The following is a 21,836-nucleotide window of genomic DNA, read 5'->3' on the forward strand; positions in this document are numbered from 1 at the left end:
TGCTCGCTCCGCACGGCCAGCAACTGTTCTCCGGGGGCGGTTCCTGTGGGCATTCCGAGCCCACCCTTCCACGGGCTGTTGTTTTTCTTGACTGACCTCAAAAGGCCTGCTGGAATGTGCCCACCCCACTCATTTATGAGGAAGCCACACGGCTGGCGAAACCAAGGCCACCCTTGTGTGGGGCACCTGTGGAAAGAGCCGCCCGCGGCACATGTGTGCGCCTGCTGGGCTCAGTGTGGGCTGCTGGGCTCCCCCACAGCAGCCGCCGCCGGCCACCTGCCACCAGGGCGGAGGGCCATCAGCAAGCCGAGCCTGCTGAGGCTTCCCAGGGAGAGCAGACGCTGCTGTCCACGCCGGGGCTGGGGCATCTCTCAGTTTCTAGAACCGTGGACGGAAAACACAGCACAACCAAAAGGCCAGGCCCCGCACTTCACCTCCCTTACCAACGCCCTCGCTCTTCCTCCCCGAAACCCCAGCGAAGGTGCACAAGGAGCCACGTCCGCTCCAGTGACCACGGGGAGACCTCTGCAGGAACCTCTCCCCGCAGAGACACCAGCCACACCGCCAAACGTCAGTGGCCTGGAGTTCTGCCTGCACCCCCACACGAGCACCGTCCACTCCTTATTTCGGAAAGATGTGGATGTGGACGTCCAGAAGCTGCGGTTCAGGGCCTGTGGCGCACTGGAGATGAGGACGTGGTCCTGTCAGAGGGTCAAGGTCCCACCCTGCCCGGAGGTCATCCGAAAGCAGCCGCAGGGCTGCACAGGAGCCCCTGGACAGGTCAGCCCTCGGGGGACTCGCAGACCACAGTCACTCTTCTTAGAGAGCAGAGCTGACCCACACGGCCAGCGTCCCCCTGCCCTGTGTAGGCTGCAGGAGGCAGCTCCACCTCCAAGGACCGTGCTGACCTGTCCAGGGTTTCCACCACCATGAAGGAGTGGACAGGGCTGAGGACCCTGACAGCCAGGGAAGCATATTTAATGTCCCGTGAACAGGGGCGAGAAGTGCCGCCTTCTAAGCCGTCTGAGCCGGACCCCGTGTTTAAGGGTGACAACTGGCCTAAACGTGCAACGATTAAAAGGATCTCGGTTACTATCAGAAACACCAGTGTCACTGACCAAAGCCCTGCAGTCGCTGACCACCGATGGTTCACCTTACGTTGGCTCAACTTGCATTTTTTAAAGGTTTTTGGCACCGGGGGTCTAACCCGGGGTGCTGTGCCACTGAGCTATATCCCCAGCCCTTTTTATGTTTTATTTGCAGCAAGTCTTGCTGAGGCTGGTATTGACCTTGAGATCCTCCTGCCTCAGCCTCCCAAGTCGGTGGCTGAGGTGGCAGGTGTGGGGAGCTGGATTCACGCAGTCTGAGTCACACTACGAACCGACAAGAGTTCATCAGGACGTGCCCTCCCTCAGCCAGCTAGCACTGGGGAGAATGTACCAGAACCCCCAGACCCACTGAGTCAGGGTGCCGGGGGTGCGGCCCAGCAGCGTGTACTAACAAAGGTCTGAGAGCCACCGCCATGGGGTGCCCGGGACACAAAACAGAATTCCAGGACGGAACCCACCGGGAACCCACCATCAAACCCATCATTGAAGATGGAGAGCCGGTCAGGGAGGCTAAGCCCGGCTCTTTGGGTGGGTGGGGAGCCAGAGGTGGGTTTCAGGAGACCCTAGGTGACCTGAGGCTGTCACCCACCCCCAGGAGGTCCCTGTGGGCCAGAGCTCCCGCTCATAGGGGGCTCACGGGGTTATGACGTGGCAGAGACTGGCCACCCTCCTGGGTCCCACGAGAGAGGGGACAGAGCAAGACCCTCGGCTTTGCTGGGGGACTCAGAGGGTCCTGTTCTGCTGGCTCTGACTAACTCCACGAGAATGTGTGTTACTTGGGTGAGGACAGGCTGCCTTCCAACCAGATCAAACGGGATTAACTCAAACTGGATTAACTGCCCAAAGAATCCAGAGCGCTCGCTAACCAGACTTCAAGCGGTATCTTCCCTGACCAAGTCCGCAGCAAGCGGCACGTAGCTGGGCTCTAGGAGCAAAGCTCTAGTTCACCTTTAAAACTACAGTTTTAACCAGGCGCAGGGCCAGGCCCGAGATTCCCAGAGACCCAGGAGGCTGCGGCAGGAGGATCTAAGCCAGCCTCAGCAGTTAGACCCGGTCTCAGGACAAAAACAGAGCTGGGGATGTGGCTCCGGGGTAGAGCCCCCCTGGGTTTCACCGCCAGCGCTGAGGGGCAGAAGAATTTTCAAACGTACTCTGCAACCAGAGCAGACTGCAGTTATCTGCGGCAGAGTCTGAAAATGGGGAGTCCAGACTCTTCTGAAGCCCAACACTCTCCAACCCACACAGGGGTCCATCCGGCAGCCTTCCACACTGACCAAACGCTCAAGGTAGGACCTCCACCCTGTGAGCGCTCCTGCTCTGGGAGAGCAGCCCCAGGAGCGGGGACCACCAGTCACAGTCCTCCCACAGCCGAGGCCACTCCTGATCATCTCAGCTAATTTAGAAAAAAAAAAAAGGGCCTACAAACAGAGCTGACTCCAAAACAGGTAAAACAGAGCACCCTCCTCATCCTCCGCCCATCCAGACCAGATTTCAAAGACAGCAGCTCCAGCCGGTCAGGCAGTGGGGGGAGCTTACGGAATGCACCCTGCTGCGTTCACAGACGGGGCACCCGGCCCTGGGTGTCCCGGGACTCACCGAAGCCTGCAGGGAGCTGCGGGTAGATCCAACAGACGTTAGACCTGGAGACGTCTCCAGGACCCGCGGGAGGGGAAGGGGAGATAGTGGAGAGGAGGGGAGGAGCCGCAGCGCAGTGCCTGGGGCCCCGCACCGCCCCTGACCACACCTCCCCTGGCCGCAGGGTCTTCCCATTCCTGGAACCCTCCCCGCCCCACCTAAACATTTCGGGATCACACCTTAAATCCACTCAGCTCGCAGCTATTTCCAGAGCGTAAGCCAGTCTCCTGGCAGGGTGGGCAGGGAGGGACGCAGCCCCCTCCCACGGCTACTTCCTGCAAAGTGGGGGAGGGTTCCCCTTTCATCCCCACAACAGAAGCTCCGGTCCAGGCTCAGGTGTGTGCACCCCGACAGGCTGGGGTTCCCCTGCCCACCCCCCACCCCAGACCCAGACCTTCAGCTCCATCCTCACAGAAAATTTAAAAATAAATAAACAAATCAATGAAGGCCCTGCCCTGCACCCCGAGAACTCACAGGGTCCTCAGCTGCACCCTCAGAGCCAGGGGCTACTTGTATCTATTCCTAACGTGCGGATAAGGCCCCCACCTGTCCTGCAGCCCGCCACCGCCAGGACACGGCAGCCAGAAACCAGCCAGCCACTGGTCTGCGGTAACAAGGCTCACGTGGGCTCAGGCCCCGTTCCTGGCTGTCACTTCCGGGGTCTTAGATGGACAGACCTTTGCCACCCGGGGTTCCTCAGGGCAGCAGGGCTGGTGACCCATGTCACGGGCTGGTGGGCACATCACGATGCACCACTGAGAAGCCACCCTTTCCCCTCACAGCACAGGACACCAGGGATCTCACCCAGTCACCCCCTGAGCCGGGGGGCAGTGGGTTAGGACCCCCAGAAGGACCACCCGTGGGTGATGGAGGTGAAGGTGCACTCAACATTCAGGGTGTGCTTACACAGAATTGTCGTCCTTTATCTCAAATCCTGGTCCAGCTTGGCATCGTGTCTTTTCCTTTGCTAAACCTGGCGACCTAAGGGTTCAGAGTGGACCACAGCGGGGAGGGCCTGGGGAGGCCCCTGCCAGGTTCCAAGTGGCCAGCCGCTTCAGGACGGGCTGGAGGGGTCTCTGTGGAAACCTTCTCCCCAGCTGCCGGGCAGCCTCAGAGCGAACGTCACACCTGGTCTCAACACGCAGGGGACCTGCCAGCCTTCTGGAAAGTTCAGTGTCCTGTCCCCTGAAATCCCTTTGCCTGGCCTCCCTGGTGACTGAGGACAGCCTAGGGGCCCCTCTGCTCTCTTGGATGGGGATCAACTGCCACGCTGTTCAGGAATTCAGCTCAGAATGGAGAGGCGATGAGAGACTCTGTGGCACGTCAGCCAAGTTGCTGACGACTCTGATCAGCCTCCCGGGAACCTGCAGCCCTTCTACTGTCTGCTAGAAGAAGCAGAACCCGTAGGATGACGCAGGCTGAGAGGCAGATTCACAGGAAAATCTCTGATCATCGTATCCCAAGTACATGTACGAAGACACGAAAAAGAAAAATTCAGCTGGGCACCCGTGATCTCAGCCACTTGGGAGGCTGAGGCAGGAGGACTGCGAGTTCAGGTCAGCCTAGGCAACTTAGTGAGGCCCGGCCTCAAAATAAAACAAAAAGGGCCGGGGCTGTGGCTCCATGGTAGGATGCCCCTCGGTTCAGACTCGGAATCACAAATAAAAGCAAAAACAAAAACAAAACAAAAAAAAACCCCAAAATATCTCACCTCTTGCCAAATTAACAGAAGCAGAAAGTACACTATTGATTGCCGCTGTTCACAGGGAGCTGGGAATAAGGAACCATTGAATCCGTTCAGAGTTTCAATTTTGCAAAATAAATAAGTTTTAGAGATTGGGTGCACAACAAGGTGAATGTGCTGTAGACCACTGACCTGGTTTTTTTTTTTTTTTTTTTGTTCCAGGGATTGAAGATATCAATGATCGATTGTTCTGGGGACGTGGCTCCTTTGACACTGAGCCACACCCCCAGCCCTTTTTAGTTTTTCTTTGGAGACGGGGTCTCCCTCCTTGCCCAGGCTGGCCTTGAACTTGCGACTCTCCGGTCTCCGTTCCTGGGCGGCCAGGCAACACCTGGTTTCAGCTTCTGTGATTTTGCTGGTAAGGAAGGTAGTGATTTTTACAAATCAGTGGCAAAGTGCATGGTGCTTGTTCCACCCAAGGGGCCGCTCTCCGGCCACGTGGCCAAGACGGCAGGCTTCTCAGGGCCCCAAAGCTCACGTTTCCCACCTGCAAAAACGGGGCAGGCGGGGGCACCTCTCTTCCTGGGCTGTTGCCAGGGCCACAGTATCAACTGTCACCACGGTGACTGTGCCCCAGGGAGGACAGCTCGACCTCCCTGTCATCCACTGCAGCCGGGCCTGGGTCGGACCCCAGAGCTCCCACCCCCAGCACCTCCCCGTCCCCGTGAGGACTGAGCCCAGCACCTCGGCCCTGGAGCTGCAGCCAGAAGGGAATAACGACATTTCACAGCTGTGCCTGCTCCAGAGGGGTCGGGACTCAGGGGCAGACTCCTCGCGGGCTTTGACTGGTTTTCCTCGACTCTTCTCAGAGCATCTCACGGGGTCCTGTGCCACGGGAGCTGCTAGTTTTGATGACCCAGCTGTAAACTGGGGATGTCTCCTTCCCCTGGGAAGGGCGATGGTAACGCGCCCCGTGGCCACCGCTTTCTCCTATAAACAGAAGCACCCCAAGGAGGCGGCCATTGAGGACTCCCGGGACCTTAACGAGGCAGACAGAACCCCCCAGCTTTGGCCACTCTCCAGGGCTGCGGCTGGGCGATAAGGCCTGGCCTCCTGGCCCGGTCAGCGTTCAGGAATTCTCTGTTGGCCTGCGTCCTGTCAGCGGGGGAGCGTGTTATCTCTGGGGCTGACTTGGAGACGCAGACGTCAGTTATTTAAAGAAGACGGAAGAGTCCTGGCTCGGCTGTTAACTGACTCAGAGAGGCCACGGCTTCCTAGTTATGAGGATGTCCACTTAAAATACTCTGAAGGAAACACCCAGGAAGCAAAACAGGAGCAGAGGGTTGTGGCCTTGAAGGGCAGCTCGGCCTGTCGGGTCCCGAGGCAGAGGTGGACTCAGTGAGCAGGTCTCAGAATCCCAGTGCGCACACAGACGTTCACACAGGACCAGAGAAGGCAGGCTGAGAGCCAGGCTCGGAGGCAGAGGACAGGAGTGAGCTCAGGCGGGCGGCGGAACCCTTAGAACTCAGAGCAGGGGACATAGTCCAGGGGAGACCGCAGGGAAACGCCGGCTCTGAGCAGGAGGAACGGTCACAAGGAGCAGACCAGCTCTGCCTCAGGAACGAGGGGTTTCTTCACCGTCTTAGTTCACTTTTGATTTATTTTGGGCACTGGGGATTGAACCCGGGGCGCTTAACCACGGAGCCACTTCCCCAGCCCCTTCTATATTTTATCTAGAGACAGGGCCTCGCTAGGTTGCTTATGTCCTTGCTAAGTTGCTGAGGCCGGCCGGCCTCAAACTTGTGATCCTCCTGGTTCAGCCTCCCAAGTCACTAGGGTGACAGGCATGGGCCACCGTGGTACCTGGCTTCTAACATTGTTTGAATCAAAAAACCACATTGCCCCTGCCTTTGAAGGCGTCTAGGGACATATTCTCGTGGCGTTGAGTTGTAAACTAAGAGCACCGCTATGGACATGCAGGCCACCAGGAGGGACACCTGGATGGAGCCCTGTGGGGCTCAGGAGGAAGCCCCCACGGAGGTGACACCTCACGCGGCCCACCCCTCCCCGCCCAGGCAGGCGCCCACACACCTCAGGCGGTGGGAGATGCTCACTGGGTAAAGCCCTGAATGGTCCAGGAGGCCCTCCCCCTCCCTCAAGGGTTTGCAGGTTCCTACCTGAGAGACTTCATGTAAGAAGACTCGGTGAGCTCACGGGGCGACCGTCCCAGATACACAAACCCGTTCCCCACGGCCTCCTTTGCATTAGCAAAAGGTGGGCAGCAATTTCGCACCGTGACCCCCAGATGAGTGGCAAATCCCGCCCACCAAGCCCATGGGACACCCTGGGGACCGCGGTGGGGGCTGCTCTAAGCTCTTCACAGTCCTGAGAGCAAGGCCGGGGGGCGGGGATCCTAAGTGCCCCTCACAGAGAGGAAGCCGAGGCCGGAGGGGCAGTAGCTTGTCCGGGAGTCCACGGGGCGACTGGCGGGCCTGGGGTCCGCACGAGGCTGGCCCTTCAAGTCCCTGCTCCGACCAATGTCTCATTGACCAACCTTGGTCTTCTCTTTTGTCCGCTCCTCTTATTTAAGGAAAAAATGACCCCTTTTCTTAAATTACTTTTATAACAGAAATTTGGAGGAAAAATACGACTTCTCCCTTCAAGCCAGGAGGAGGTGGGGGGGTGGGGGGAGGCCGGAGGTGTCGGCAATGAACCCAAGTTCTGATCCATTGCAAGACTAATGACAAATAGTCACGCTTCAAAATCACGTCTCTCACCCTGATTGGCAGCCGCTCATGTTTGTGAAACAATTCGTACCTTACAAAGTTCTTCCACCTCACTAATCTCCCTAAACACCCCACGAAGTCGATATTTGGGTTTGTTTCCCAGCACGGGGGGGGGGGGGGGGGGTGTGAAACCCAGGGGCCCTCCACCCTGAGGCACAGCCCCAGTCTTTTAATTTTTATTTTGAAACAGGGCCTCACTAAGTCGCCCAGCCTGGCCTCAAGTTTACAATCCTCCTGCCTCAGCCTCCGGAGTCACTGGAATTTCAGGAGTGGGCCACCGCGCCTGGCTAAAGTCACCATTTGGATCAACCCCAATTTGCAGACAGGAGACTGAGGCTCAGGAAGGATAAATGGCTCCGACAGGGTGATGTGCTCATTTGCTAAGACCCAGCTCCATGCTCTGTGGACAGCTTCAGAGGAGTCTGAGACTCCTTCAGCCTCAGGGTCTCAGCAAATGACCAGAACCGGCTGAAGATGGACTGGGCTGGGCCACAATCAACTGGCTCAGTTGGAAGAGGGAAGCTAGTAATCTGGATCAGGCAGGGAGGGTCCCCAGCCTCTAAGATTAGTCAGGGAGGGTCCCCAGCCTCTAAGATTAGTCAGGGAGGGTCCCCAGCCTCCTCTGCGTCTGTCCTCGGCCTCCGGCAAGGATCTTCCCAAGGCAGTGTGTGAAGCTCACCTTCTCCCTCCCTCCTAGGAAGGCTCCTTCACCCACCAGTCTCCAAATGTCCTTAGAGGGCTGGCCACACACTCCTGGGAAAGCTGCCCCCAGGGAGGAGCCGGTGGGCACAGGCCGCCCACCTGGGGCTGCTCCTTCCCCGTCTGCCTTTCCTTCCTCTTTTTCCTCTTGCAGATCTTCAGGGACCTTATTTCCAACTCTAGCCTCAGGCAACACTTCCCTGACACAGAGTAGCTGCTCTGGTTTCCCTTTTAAAGAAAATCGGTGTCTGATTTTCATGGTTATTTTCAAAGAATTTCTTTCTTTTCTTTTTCCTTTCTCTGGTGATACCAGGAACTTAACTCGGGGACACTTGGCCACTGGGCTACACACCTGGCCCTTTTAGAATTTTATTTTGAGGCAGGGTCTCACTACGTTGCTGTAGGCTGGACTCGGACTTGGGATCCTCCTGCCTGAAGTCCCTGGGATCACAGGCATGTGACACGGTGCCCGGCTCAAAGCATTTCTTGAAGTAAAAAAGTTACACACACACACACACACACACACACACACACACACACACACAGTGTGTTGGGGAACGTGACTCCACTATTGAGTGGACAGGGAAGGGGCCTGTGTGGGGTGCTGCACAATGGCTTAAGGAGCGCATTATTCAAGGCTCAGCTGGGAAGGAGTAGGAGGTGATTTGTAAATAATCCCTGGGTAAAGTTTACCAGAGTGGAACACTAACCTCCCCGGGAGGCCAGGCTTTCAGTGGTCACTGGCCTGGGTGCTGCTTCGGACCAGAGGCCTGCCTCCACTGTCACCCTTCCTACCCCGCCTCCAACGGTGCAGGAGGAGGGACAGAGCAGGGCAAGTGGGGAGGGGACTCACACACAAACCCTGGCGGGTTAGGCGGTTAGAACCAGAGCACAATACAGCTGTCAGGTCAGCGGACTGGGGAGGCCCGGGGCAGCTGCAGAAGAAAGCCCCCATTAATCCCCTCACCACGCAGCTGACGCACTTGATCTTCGGGTACGTGCGTTACACAGGATCGTTATAAATTAAAAAGGAAAAAAGCACAGCACAGGCCACGGGGGCTCTTAAGGGCTGACAGGAAACAGATCTGGAGAGCGTCTCATTAAAACTCACCCTCCACCGTCAGACTCATTCACAAAAAGAAAGGCTCTCGGTCGGAGGAGGGACTGAGGGCCCCGTCTGGCCTCGGGGCTGCTTTGATTTGGCATCCATTGTTATTTAAAGTAACACGTACCCGGAGGGCTGGTTCACAGGGAAAGAGCCGGAGAGGTTCTTACCTGGTGTAGTCGCCCTTGGCTTCCTGGAAAAAAGAGGAAAAACAGAGACCATCAATGTGTATTTTTTTAATATTCATTTTTTAGTCGTAGTTGGACACAATACCTCTATTTCACTTATTCACTTATTTATTTATAATGTGGTGCTGAGGATGGAACCCAGGGTCTCGCTGGAATGCTAGGAAGCGCTCTACCGCTGAGCCTCAACCCCAGCCCCATCAGTGTGTATTTTAAGCTACAGGAATGATTTGCTCTTGGTCATTTTCCCATAAAGCCCCCGAGTTCCCTGTAGAAGAATGTGCACACGGAACCCTTTCCTCAGGGCCCCAGAAAAAACGCGGCACTGAGCGTCCAGGAGAGATCCCTTGTTCTGAGCAGAAGGGACGAGTACCTAGGAGGAGCCCACAGTTATTTCTCCCTTCCCAAGGTCTCCTCGTGGCCAATGCACAGGTGAATCAACGTGTGCTCTTTGTTTTCTCTGAACTTTTTAAGCCACGCCGTAAACAGGCCTTTGCTTTTCGGCGAGTGCCTTTAAGAATCAAAGGGCTCTTTTACAGGGCCACAAGAAAATGTGCCAAAGTTACCAAATTTAGATGGAAATCGCAGCTGTTCCCACAGCTGCTCCCTCCCAGGTTCAAGCAACTCAGAACTCTCTTCCAGCAGAGAGGCTTCCTCTTTATTTTTCCTTGAGATGCACAGAACCGTAGCACAGCTCAGGCAAACTCTTCTAATGCACGCAGCTCAACAGTTTTCATTGGCAAAAAACTAACCAGACTAGAAAGCCACTGGACCCTGGCCCCGTGCAAAAGTTCCAGAGCTGCAGGCAGTTCACGCAGCTGGCAGGGGGCGGCCGTCATTCTTACCTGCAAAACCAGGGCTGCTAACTTGAAGAGGGTCTCGCTGTCCACTTCGATCTGCCCCTGTGGGTCCAAGAGGGAGCGTCAGTGAGCAGAGGCCACCGAGGCTGTCACAGCTGGGCACCTCCAGCCTGGGACCCCAGGCGGAGCATACCATCCCCAGCAGGCGGGGGAGGCGGGGGGGGGGGTGGGGTGCGAGGACACTGGCGGGAAGGGGGAGGCTCCCTGTGTTTTTACTAGCTGCAGGGAATTTGGCTAACAGCACTAATTGGGAAAAAAACAATGGGTTTGAGGAGGGAAATCCACGCCACTTCTAAATGAATAGTTCTTTTTTTAAATCTCTGCAGAGTCACTTGTCAGCTCTGCAGATTTTCCTAGGTTGTTTGTGGTGGGTTCTCCTGAGGTGTGTTTTCTTCCTTTCTGCCACAGCATGATTATTTCAGTATATACACACACACGACGAAAAAGTATTAAAGCATGAACTCAGTTCTGCGTCAGGGGCACGTTAGTGAGTTGCTATCTGTTCCATCCTGGGTAAAAGGGAAATGCTTAAAGATCACCTACAGCAAATGCGGAGGAGACTAAAATTCGGTTGCTTTATATTGAAGTTTGATGAACGCTATCACTTTCCCCATCATTTTATCCTATTTATTTTTGAGGGTACTGAGGATTTCATCCAGGGGTTGCTTTACCACTGAGCTATGTCCCGAGATCTTTTTTATTTATTTTTAATTTTGAAACAGGGTCTTGCTAAATTGCTCAGATTGGCCTTGAACCTGGGATCCTTCCGCCTGGGCCTCCGGAGTCACTGGGATCACAAGTGTGGCTACCGCACCCAGCTCCAGGCATCCCTGGGGTGGCCACTCTGCCGGGCTCCATCTTTTTATTTCTTCATACTTCATGAACCCCCAAGATGACTGAAATTCTCGGCCAGGGATAACAAGTGTCCCCCCACCCCAGGAGCTTGGGAGCATCTAAGTGTGTCTGAAAGAATGTTTTCTCTAGGAATAACAGATTTACCTTCATCTGTATCTTTAAATGCTGCAACATGTGTAAATACTATTACCGCATCCTGTGAGACTGCAGCCATGAACTGGCAGAGAGGGGCTTCTGCTTTAAAGGTATTTTCTGGCCAGGTGTGCTGGTGCACCCCTGTGATCCCAGCTACTCAGGAAGCTGAGGCAGGAGGATGGAAAATTCAAGGTCAGTCTGGGCACCTTAGTCAGATCCTGTCTCAAAACCCAAAGTAAGAAAGGTAGTTCAGTGGTAGGGGGTCCCTGGGTTCCATCCCCAGTTCGGGGTGGTATGTGGGCTTCTAAGCCCATGCACAAAACCACACTTAACACATGCACACACAGCCCCAAGCTCCTCTTTGGCATACTTGGTATTGACAATGTGCAGTGCTCAGCAATGTGGGACCGGGGCCCGGGTGGTCTTGCTCTCTTGCTCCCTTCCCCCTACCTGTGGGATCTGAGTGGGAATTGCCGCTAGTTATCCCAGGTCACCCCTGTTGCTCAGGGTCCCAGTGATGTGCTGAGGATGTCCACCCAGCAAACTAGTGAAACTTCCTATAAGAACCACTGGGTCAAAGAAGAACCCCCAGGCACCGCAGCGACCAGAGTTTCCCTTAGTTTACAAAATGAGAACAAATGGACTTCCCCTCCACCCTTCCCAAGCCAGGAGGCAGGAGACGTGTTTCAAAGTTTTTTTTTTTTTTTTTTGCTCCAAAAGCTGACAGAGCCTCAGCCTTGGAGTTCAAAGCACACCTATGATCTCTAGAAACAGATCATAAAATCAAAGAGAAGCCAAGAGATGGATCGATGGCTCCATCACAGGACATCGTGGGCCTCTATCTTTCAAGCCAGAGCAGCGGGCTTTCTAGTCTGGTGAAGGACAAGGAGTGGCTGACCCAACAGGTGGGTGCTGAGAGACTAAGTGGAGAAAGGTCCCAGTCCTTCAGTTCAAGGGCTGAAGAAGGTGGCAGCTAAGAAGGGGACGAGGCTGGAACCCAAAGCTCAGGTCTCACCTGCCTGAATGCCTTCCAGAGAAGAAAAAGTGCGTCGTTGGGGTGTTAAAAAAACTGAAGACGAATCTGATAGATTGAAAAGGACCGCCCACGGCTTTGCGCCTGTGACCCCTGGGCCCTCTCCGAGCCTTAGAGGAGCCATCTAGACAACAGCTAGCTCATCAGACAGATAAAAAGTTCTGAGGCTGCCAGACCACTGTCCACCTTGGAAGGTCGTTAACTATTTAAAGCTGAAACAGGGAGCCAAACGTGGAAGGTACCAGGCTCAGACAGCTCCAGAGGCGCAGGAGGCGGATACCCAGCTCATGGGTGGCTTCCCCACATACTCAGGAGGCCCGGGCAGCCGGGTGCAGGGGGAGGAGGGTGTGCAGGGGACGAGGGTGTGCAGGGGGCGAGGGTGGGCAGGGGGCGAGGGTGTGCAGGGAGCAAGGGTGTGCAGGGGGAGGAGGGTGGGCAGGGGACGAGGGTGTGCAGGGAGCAAGGGTGTGCAGGGGGCCAGGGTGGGCAGGGGACGAGGGTGGGCAGGGGACGAGGGTGTGCAGGGGACGAGGGTGGGCAGGGGGACGAGGGTGTGCAGGGGACGAGGGTGTGCAGGGGGAGGAGGGTGTGCAGGGGAGGAGGGTGGGCAGGGGGTGATGGTGTGCAGGGGACGGAGGGTGGGCAGGGGGCGAGGGTGTGCAGGGGGAGGAGGGTGGGCAGGGGAGGAGGGTGTGCAGGGGGAGGAGGGTGGGCAGGGGGCGAGGGTGGGCAGGGGATGAGGGTGGGCAGGGGGAGGAGGGTGTGCAGGGGACGAGGGTGTGCAGGGGGGCAAGGGTGGGCAGGGGGCGAGGGTGTGCAGGGGGGCGAGGGTGGGCAGGGAGGAGGGTGTGCAGGGGGCGAGGGTGTGCAGGGGGCGAGGGTGGGCAGGGGGCGAGGGTGTGCAGGGGACGAGGGTGGGCAGGGGGAGGAGGGTGTGCAGGGGACGAGGGTGTGCAGGGGGAGGAGGGTGTGCAGGGGGAGGAGGGTGTGCAGGGGGAGGAGGGTGTGCAGGGGGAGGAGGGTGGGCAGGGGGTGATGGTGTGCAGGGGACGGAGGGTGGGCAGGGGGCGAGGGTGGGCAGGGGACGAGGGTGGGCAGGGGAGGAGGGTGTGCAGGGGGAGGAGGGTGTGCAGGGGGCGAGGGTGGGCAGGGGACGAGGGTGGGCAGGGGAGGAGGGTGTGCAGGGGACGAGGGTGGGCAGGGGGCGAGGGTGGGCAGGGGAGGAGGGTGTGCAGGGGGCGAGGGTGGGCAGGGGACGAGGGTGGGCAGGGGAGGAGGGTGTGCAGGGGGAGGAGGGTGTGCAGGGGGCGAGGGTGGGCAGGGGACGAGGGTGGGCAGGGGGAGGAGGGTGGGCAGGGGAGGAGGGTGTGCAGGGGACGAGGGTGGGCAGGGGGCGAGGGTGGGCAGGGGACGAGGGTGGGCAGGGCTGTGGTCTCTCCAGACCTTGTTCCGGGAAGACAAGAGAAAGCGTGGTTTGGCCAACCCCCCAGTCTTCGTGGTCCTCAGCCTGGCCTCACCCTCTGTTGCAACCCTGCCTGGATGTCCAGGCCACACATTCCAAGTCCTAACACCCATGGCCAGCGTCACCTGACTGGTCCTTGGCGTTCTCTGAACAACACGACCATCAAGAAGACGGCAATTTGCGTGGACCTCGACAGCCTGGCTGGGATCGATTTAACGAAGACTTGAAAGCGCTCAGGAAGCCCCTGCCTGAGGGTGACAGCACTGGGGACTGCAGACCTGCCAGGACAGGGGACATCTTTCACCTCCAGCCATGGTGACGGAGGTGACCTTATAGGTCCCGGGCAAGCTGACACCGAGAGCTCCTTCAGTGGGTTTCCATGACGGTCAGGGTTGACAGAGGACCCAGAGAGGTGAGTCACGTGGCCAGCTGAATGCACCAGGGTGAGCCCAGACGCGTCAAGACCCGCTCTGGCCGCTCGGCCAGCCCAGCTGCACCACGGATTCAGCCACCAGCGCTGGGGACAGCTCTCTGTGCATGTCTTCCTTTGTCCCCAGTACTGGCTTGAGCCCAGGGCTGCTCTACCACTGCTGGGTGTGGACAGTTAAGAGTCAGGTTGAAATGCCGAACTGGACAAGGATGGGGACCGGGTGCTGTCTAGGATCCCCCCGTGAGTTACCACGATCCAGCACCCAGGCGAGGTACAGACAGGGTCAGGGTGCCCTGGGTGAGTGGACACAGCTGCCTGACGTGCACTGAGCCTTCCCGAGGTCACTCTGCTGCAGGAGCAAGTGGCCTGACAGGGGGAAGCTGCCCGCTACTCTCCAGGCGGCCTTCCCGGGCAACAGAAGCCACCTCCCTCACGGCCTCCTGTTCCCTGGGACCACTAAGCCCCGGGAAGGCTGGGCCATGGCCCTCACCCCTGCAGCCCTGCGGCCACACCCGTCAGCTACGAGGGCCAACGCTGCCCGATTCCCATCCATGTCAGTCGTCACAGGTAAAATCCATGAAGCACACGGTAAAATCCATGAAGGACACAGATGTGTCCTCTGCACCGGAGGACGCTGTGGGGCCTTGGGACAGGCCGTCTTTCTAGAGCTCGTCCCTCATCTGCAGAATGGGAGGCCATAAGGTGGACTGCACGGTGACCGATGTAGGGCACTTACCACGGGCCTGGCAAAGGCACGTGCGCTATTATCTGCAGTACCGCTTGTGAGGTGGCTCTAAACGCTGACGTAGAACCGTCAGTCACTCTCCAGATGATGACTTGGCTCAAGTTTCAAGTAATTCCCTGACATTTGTCCACTGTTCATTTTAGTATCTAATAGGACAAGTCCTTTAATCTTCCATATGAATATCTGACATTCCTTTCAGTTATTTTCAAATAAATTTTAGACTGATCTTGTCAAGTTTGAAAACCAGATAGGGTGACTGGGACCACAGCTTGCCCGTGTCGAACGTGCTTAACGGAGACCACAGAGACCTGGAGAGAGCAGACCACTACATCTGCACGAACACTCAGAACTTCACAATATCGTCCTTGATGATGGGCCTCTTTCTTATTCTATTATTCATCTGTTGTTATCATTATGTGGGATTATTATCATTTTTAGCAGATGACCTCGCATTTAATTTCTTCGCTAAAGATAACAGTGGAATAAGTGTTAGACAAGTTGTTTCCATTTTCTTTTTCTTTCTTGTACTTGGATTGAACCCAGGGGCATTCCTCCACTGAGCCATATCCCAGTCCTTTATATGTATATATATATATATTTTTTTTTTTTTTCTATTTTGAGCCAGGGTCTCACGAAGTGGCTGAGGTTGGCCTTGAACTTGTGATCCTCCTGCCTCAGCCTCCACAGTCGCTGCTACAGCAGGAGTGCACCCCCATGCCCAGCGAGTTCATTTCCACTTTCTGTGGACAAGGTGAAATCGTCTCCAAATAATATTCTGGCGCAGTTCTTTGCAATGCACGAGGTGGGTCTGAGGGTGCTGCTCGGCAGAGAGGTTTTTCTTAACACATGTCAACCGTGCTCCCTGCTGGGGACACTGGTGGGGGACTGTAAATTGGTTTGGGGACACCTTTTTGGCGGGGTCTACCAAAACTTAACATACTGCACCTACGGCTCAGCAATGCTGCTCCTAGGTGTCGACCTCCCAGACAGGCGTGCCTGTGACCACGAGGACCTGTGTGGCAGTGCCACTAAACAGGCAAACTCTGCAAGCCACCCACATGCCCGTGGCTGGGTGAACAGACGGGCACGTGGCACCGTGGGCCAGGACGTGGCAGTGAAGTGAACGTTCCCCAGCGACCTCACACAGCAGAAGGGAGAGTCTCACGGCAGCCTGAGCCAGACGCCAGGCATGGAAAGACACATATGGTGTGACTCCCGGCACAGGGGGGCCGAGTCTGCCAGCGCTGGTAACTGCTGGTGAGGGGCATGGTAGTGGGGGTCAATGGCTGCAGGAGAACATGCAAGGGGCTTCCAGGGGCCAGCGATCTTTCCCTCGAGGTCCATGCTGGCTACACTGACGTGCTGTTCTGCTTCTGACGGCCCCTGAACTGCATGCTTGGGAATCCTCACTATGTACATTTCACTTCAATATGAGGTTAAGAAACAGACGGAAGTCCTGATCGCACCGGGGCCCTTCTTCCCTTTTAGTTAATGATAACTCCATCCTTAGCCCTGCTGGGCTTGGAGTTGGGCAGTGAGCAACCTGCACCACTGTTTGGTGCCTCTACTTATGTCCAACACGTTATACAACTTATGTCTTTCCTTTATTGTCTGCTGCTCCACCTGCTGTTACCTGCCCACTCGGTAAGAGTCACGAGGGTGTGAATCGGGAGGCATTTTGGCCACAGCTGAGTCTCCAGGGCGGAGACACTGCCTGGCACACAGAGGTGCTTGATAACATGTAGAATATCAAGTAAAGAAGGAATAAAGTATACAGCTGGTGGATGCTGACAGCTTTCTTTTCTTAAGGGGAGGCTCCTGGTGGTTTTGATTCCCTACACAGTTGTTTTGCCTTGATTTTCAACACCAAGTTTAAAAAAAAACCTGCAGTCTTTTGAGTCCTGAGGATACAGGGATGGAGAGCTTACAATGCAACTCTGGAAATGCCAACTTGAAACATTGTGCACAAAAAGGTGTCAGGTGTCAGAAAGCCAGGGACCTGGGCTGCACTGGATACAAATGTAACACAGAATTGATACCATCTACCGCATACCTCATGGACTTTTGACAACAAAAATAAAAAAGATTTAGCGAAAAAACAAACAGTATCGCAAGAAAAACAAACAAGTGCCGATGTTTTAAGTGCCTGTGTTTTGGTGGGTGTGTTCCAAAGCCAGGAGCCCCACAAAGCAAAGCATCCGGCCAGACCGCTTCTCAGACACTTGACCCGAGAGGGAGAGGGAGAGGGAAATGGGAGCAGGGGATGGGTGCTTGGCTGTGGGAGAACAGCACCGAGGAGCACACCAGCGTGGGAACGAGAGCGAGGCATGAGCGGCCACCCTGGCCCAGGTCCAGCTCGGGCTCCGGGTGTGCCAGGTGGATAGACGGCACAGAGCTTTGCTCCTGGGATGCAGGGCCAACTAATTTAAAAAGAAATTGCCTGTTCGTCTCCAGAGACCATCCTCCCCCAAAGGAAAAAAAGGCTGATTCCGAATCCACGGCACCAAAGGAGAGCCGGGGCTTGTCTTGTTGGTCACAGAATAAGGAGGTGCTCAAAAGTGACAGGGACGAGCCACTGGCACGGCATCCGTTTAAAGGGGACCCCACTGGCCTGGGTGGGAACAATCAAAACCAGTGGAGGGAAGGAGTGGGGTGGGGAGGGGCAGGGGGCCGAGAGGGGGAGAGCTGTATGGCCGTACCGCGTGCACGCACGAAAATGGAACAACAGGTCCCATCAGTGTATACGAGTGTCATGCACCCCCAGGAAATGGGGAAGGAGAAAAAAATTGAATGACAGGAATCGATTATAAAACGTCAGAGAAAAATGAACCCACGAGTTCATGCTGATCAGTGAACGATGATTTTAAAGGCTGGGGATGGAGGAGAAAGGAAAGTCATTTATTTCCTAAAAAAAAAAAAAAAAAAAAAACGTGGAAGGTAAGTCCATGCTTGGCAAGGTCACCTTCAGGGGCCAAGATGGCCGGGAAAGGGGATGGTGGGATGGCCTCCGTGTCCACTCCACGCACCTGCTCCATGAGAGGGAACAGACTGGCCGAAATCAAAGCTGAAGCTATCGGTTTTAAGCAAAAGCCTGCAGAAATGTCATCCTGTGGCTTGCTGTCCATTTCAGAACTTCGGAAACCCAACGGTCAATCCATTGGAAAGGAACATCGGGGTCATGAGCGGTAGACACGGGCGAACGCGGGGATCCCACAGTCATCCAGACAGTACTCGTCTCTGGATCCCCCACTTAGAACCGTGATGCTCTTAAATCTATTACCAGAAAACGCCGGCTTTCAGTTTTTCAACCAGAACAATGACTGGGGGGTGGAGGAAAGGAACCAGGGTCTGCTGCAGAGGGAAGTCCAGCTGCCCAGCTGACCCCACGCTTGCCTCCTGGCCCCCTGAGGACACCAGGCACAGAGGCAGCCCCGGGGCCAGGACATGGTTTGACCTGTGGTTCTCAGATCAGGTGCAGAAGCACGTGGAGGGGACAGAGGCCGAGCCCACAGGAGGGGGACAGGACAGGGTGGGGCGGAGCTTCGTTCTCCACCAGGGCCCCAGGTGGTCCCGAGACGCGCCCCACACAGGCAGCCCCTCTGTCCTTCTGCGAGGCCTTTGGCCCAGACCCTTCAATACACCAGTGCAGTGGGGGCCACGGGAGGACTCCCCTGTCCCTGAAAGTCGTGACGGCTAAATGCACCCGAGACCCTGGACTGGACCCCAGGTCAGAGAAGCGGAAAGCCACGAAGGTATTAAAACAGGAGCTATCAGCATGCAGATAAGGGTGCGCTCTGCACAGGCACAGTCGTCGACCACCGCCCAGCCCCGGGAGCTCGGAACCCCACGCGTCACTCAGGGCCACTCGCGCTGCGCCTGCGGAGTGCCTGACACCTCAGAGGCTTGCTTATTTTTAAATGACTTGATCGATCCCTTTTAAAGGAACTAAGCCATTTTCCTCTTTTTCCTTGCAGGACTGGGAACGGAACCCAGGGCTGCTCTACCACTGAGCTCCACCCTCAGCCCTGTTTATAATTTATTTGGAGACGGGTCTCTCTAAGTTGCCCAAGCTGGCCTCAAACTTGTGATCCTCCTGTCTCAGCCTCCCGAGGCACTGGGGTGACGGGCATGGCCACTGCGCCCAGCTTAGCTAAGCCTTTGATGACGACATCCTACCAGGAGGTGCTGCAGGTCCCCCGGGGCCGGCCAGTCCTCTTTTCCTCCACTCCTGCCAGGAAGCTCCCTCCTTCCCCGTAAACCCAGGCAGAAGGAACCTCACACGGTCAAATGTCCGAGACAGGCTCCACCACCCTGCCAGCGTCTGGACCCTCATGATAACCCCCGGTGCCGGCCCTTTCCAAAGCCAGGGCATGGACATTTACGAGGCCCCCCTGGAAACAGAGGCGCGATGGTCTGCGGCCACGTCTCACCCATGCAGAGACGCAGGAGCCTAAATAGGCCAGGCCTGCTCATAAGGTGCCCGGGCACCACGTCTGATGCTTACGCTGGTGATGACAGCCATGACCAAGCCAGGCCCAGATGCCGGCTCTCAGCTCGGTGCCCAGCCCAGACGGCTAGATGGCAGGCGCGGCAGGCTGTGGGGAGTGGGCTCCCATTGCCAACCCACCCTGCACCGTTCACGGGGATCAGAGGGTTCTGCTGGAGAACCAGTCATGAAAGACAAGGTGCAAGGTGCTAACGAGGTAATCAGGCGCGATGAGAGGGAGAAAGGACGGATCCGGGCAAAGCCAGATGCCGTCATAGTGCTGGCATCGGGCCTCGGCCGCGGGTCCGCAGGGCGTCCATGCCTGTGTCCTGCGTGTAGACACCCAGGGTCCTTTAACTCAGGACTGACGTGCACCTCTGATTGGGGCTTCCTTTCATTACTTCTTGATTCCGCAGCGATCTTTACGTCTCCCTCGTGGTGGGGTTTGCTCAAGTACTTCTACCAGGAGAGCACGTTTGTCACCGTCCTCTGGGGACTTGGGGAAATAGCGTCAATAGCAACAAAAGCAAGAGACCCTTGACTAGTGCTTAGATCTGTTCTGAGAGCACGTATCACTCACGGAGCCCCCGGGACAGCCCCGCGTGGAGGTGACGTTCTCATTCTGCCACGTGGGCATGGAGGCTGAGCTTAGGGCAGGCAAGTCCTCCTCCTGTGAGCAGGGCAGCTGGGGCTCCGTCCCCTCCTCTGTTGTCTGTCTCCCCAGTGAGGGCACAGTCTTGGCCAGTGCCCACCACCCACAACTGCTGACTTCTTCCTAGCCCAGAGTGTCCTTGGTAGATCTGACGGGTACCATTTTGGCCTGTTCAACGGGTGCACCTGAAACGACTCCTTGGCTCCTTTCGGACCAATTCCCATTTCTCAGGATCCCCCGTGTCTCTTAGGCCTCGTTAATTATGACACGGAACTCTGGAATTTAATTTCTTCTTTCTGAAAAACACAAAGACAACCCTTCAAATGTCTTCCACGGGGAGCACCGTGGAAAGGCAAAGGAAGTCTGCTTCCAGTCGGGCTTAGAAAAACGGGTGACAGACGGGCAGGGAACAGACGGATGGATGGACAGGGACAGAGTGGGTGACGGTAAGTCTGGTTTTGGAAGTTTCTTGGCCATACTTCTTTCAAAATACAATATGTCCTCAGAGAAATTAACTTCATAGTTTCAAAAGCAGAAAAGGTACCAAAAAAAAAAAAAAACACAAAACACTTGACTTCTAAAATAATTATAGAATATCCTACAGACTCTTTCATCCATCGATAATCCAAGTTCTAAGACTGGAGGATTTTATATTTTCATCTGAATGGGCCATCTGCCTCCTCCTCTCTCCTTTCAAGTATGCATCCTAGTATTTTCATATGACTGTATTTCTGAGCCGCAGTTGAGCTCTGACACAATTCCTAGAGCTCATTTCTGACATAGTGGTGTCCCCGCAATATGAGCACCGGCTCCAGTGTCTCAGGATACTTCATATTCAACCACCCACGCTGCTTAGAAATCCAGGTCTGGCGATGCAGAAGCCCTTCTCAATGCTCTCAGCAAATATTTACGCATCTCCTGGTGCTGGGGACAGACCAGTGAACAAAGAGTTCATTCCTGGCAAATCCGCTCTGGCCGGCAACAGCTGGAGGGCAGTCTCCTTCTCTTCCTTTAGGTCACGGTGGGTTTTTTTTGCTGCTGGACTTCAGTCTTTAATCGGTGAAAAGGGGAACAATTCTGTTTCCCTGCACCCTCTGGGGGGGGGGGTGGGCAGGGAGGGATGGGGCAGAGGCCAGGCCACAGCAGAGCTGCCCAGGTTCTGAGGACATGGGACTGAGGACGACGTGCCTTAAAACCCACCACGGTGAGAGCTTCAGTTCCCACGAGGGCACGCGGTGGCATCTAGCTGGAGTCCGCCTTTCAAACATACCGTCTCAATGTCAGGAAAGTACACAGGGAAGACCACACGACCCAGGGCAGGTGAAACGCTCATTGCAAAGCTCTCAGCAGCCCTCATAAACACAGAGTGACATGCTTTGTTCCTGGTGGCCTGGCTGGGCTTCAAATCCGCTCTGCGCTCTAGTGCAGTGGCTTGGTCTCGCAAACGCTGGTCTTGGGACGACGGCGTATTACGAGAAGGCCGGTTCACACATCTGCATAAAAACTCACAGCCTGCAGAATGCTACTTCTGCCACTGATTCTTAAAATTATTTCGAAATCTTGAAATAAGCTGAGGATTAAAATACACACACATGAGCGCACATATGCATGTACGAGCTCACACGTGCAAACACTCTCAAATCTCACACGCTAGGGCTCAGCCAGGTTATGAGATGGGCGGAGCATATTTTAGTGCAGCTATGTTTGCTGAGATACATGGAATGGCTCCAAAACAGAGCCATGGATATGCTGCTGAGAGTGAGGAACCGTGACAGAGGAATTTGCTTCATGTTCTGTGTGTGTGTGTGTGTGTGTGTGTGTGTGTTTTCCAGTATTAGTGATTGAACCTAGGAGCATTTTATCCGGGAGTTATATCCCCAGTTTTTTTTTTTTTTTTTAATTTTTAAAAATTTTTTAGTTGTAGTTGTACATAATACCTTTGTTTTATTTATTTTTATGTGGTACTGAGGATCGA

The 21,836-nt window shown here is 55.7% G+C and overlaps 1 protein-coding gene across 5 annotated transcripts in view; it reads right to left on the minus strand.

Moving 5' to 3' along the window:
• Frmd4b (FERM domain containing 4B) overlaps positions 1-21,836 on the minus strand; it is a 188,133-nt gene that overhangs the window by 39,282 nt on the left and 127,015 nt on the right. For all 5 annotated transcript variants that reach the window (XM_076841118.1, XM_076841119.1, XM_076841116.1 and 2 more), the window contains 2 exons: positions 10,049-10,105; positions 9,189-9,211 (listed from right to left, as the gene is read on the minus strand). In XM_076841118.1, the coding sequence (XP_076697233.1) occupies positions 9,189-9,211; positions 10,049-10,105 (80 nt within the window). The remainder of the gene's footprint in view (positions 1-9,188; positions 9,212-10,048; positions 10,106-21,836) is intronic.

Source organism: Callospermophilus lateralis, chromosome 20 (genome assembly GCF_048772815.1).
Source record: "Callospermophilus lateralis isolate mCalLat2 chromosome 20, mCalLat2.hap1, whole genome shotgun sequence".
NCBI classification, from domain to species: domain Eukaryota; kingdom Metazoa; phylum Chordata; class Mammalia; order Rodentia; family Sciuridae; genus Callospermophilus; species Callospermophilus lateralis.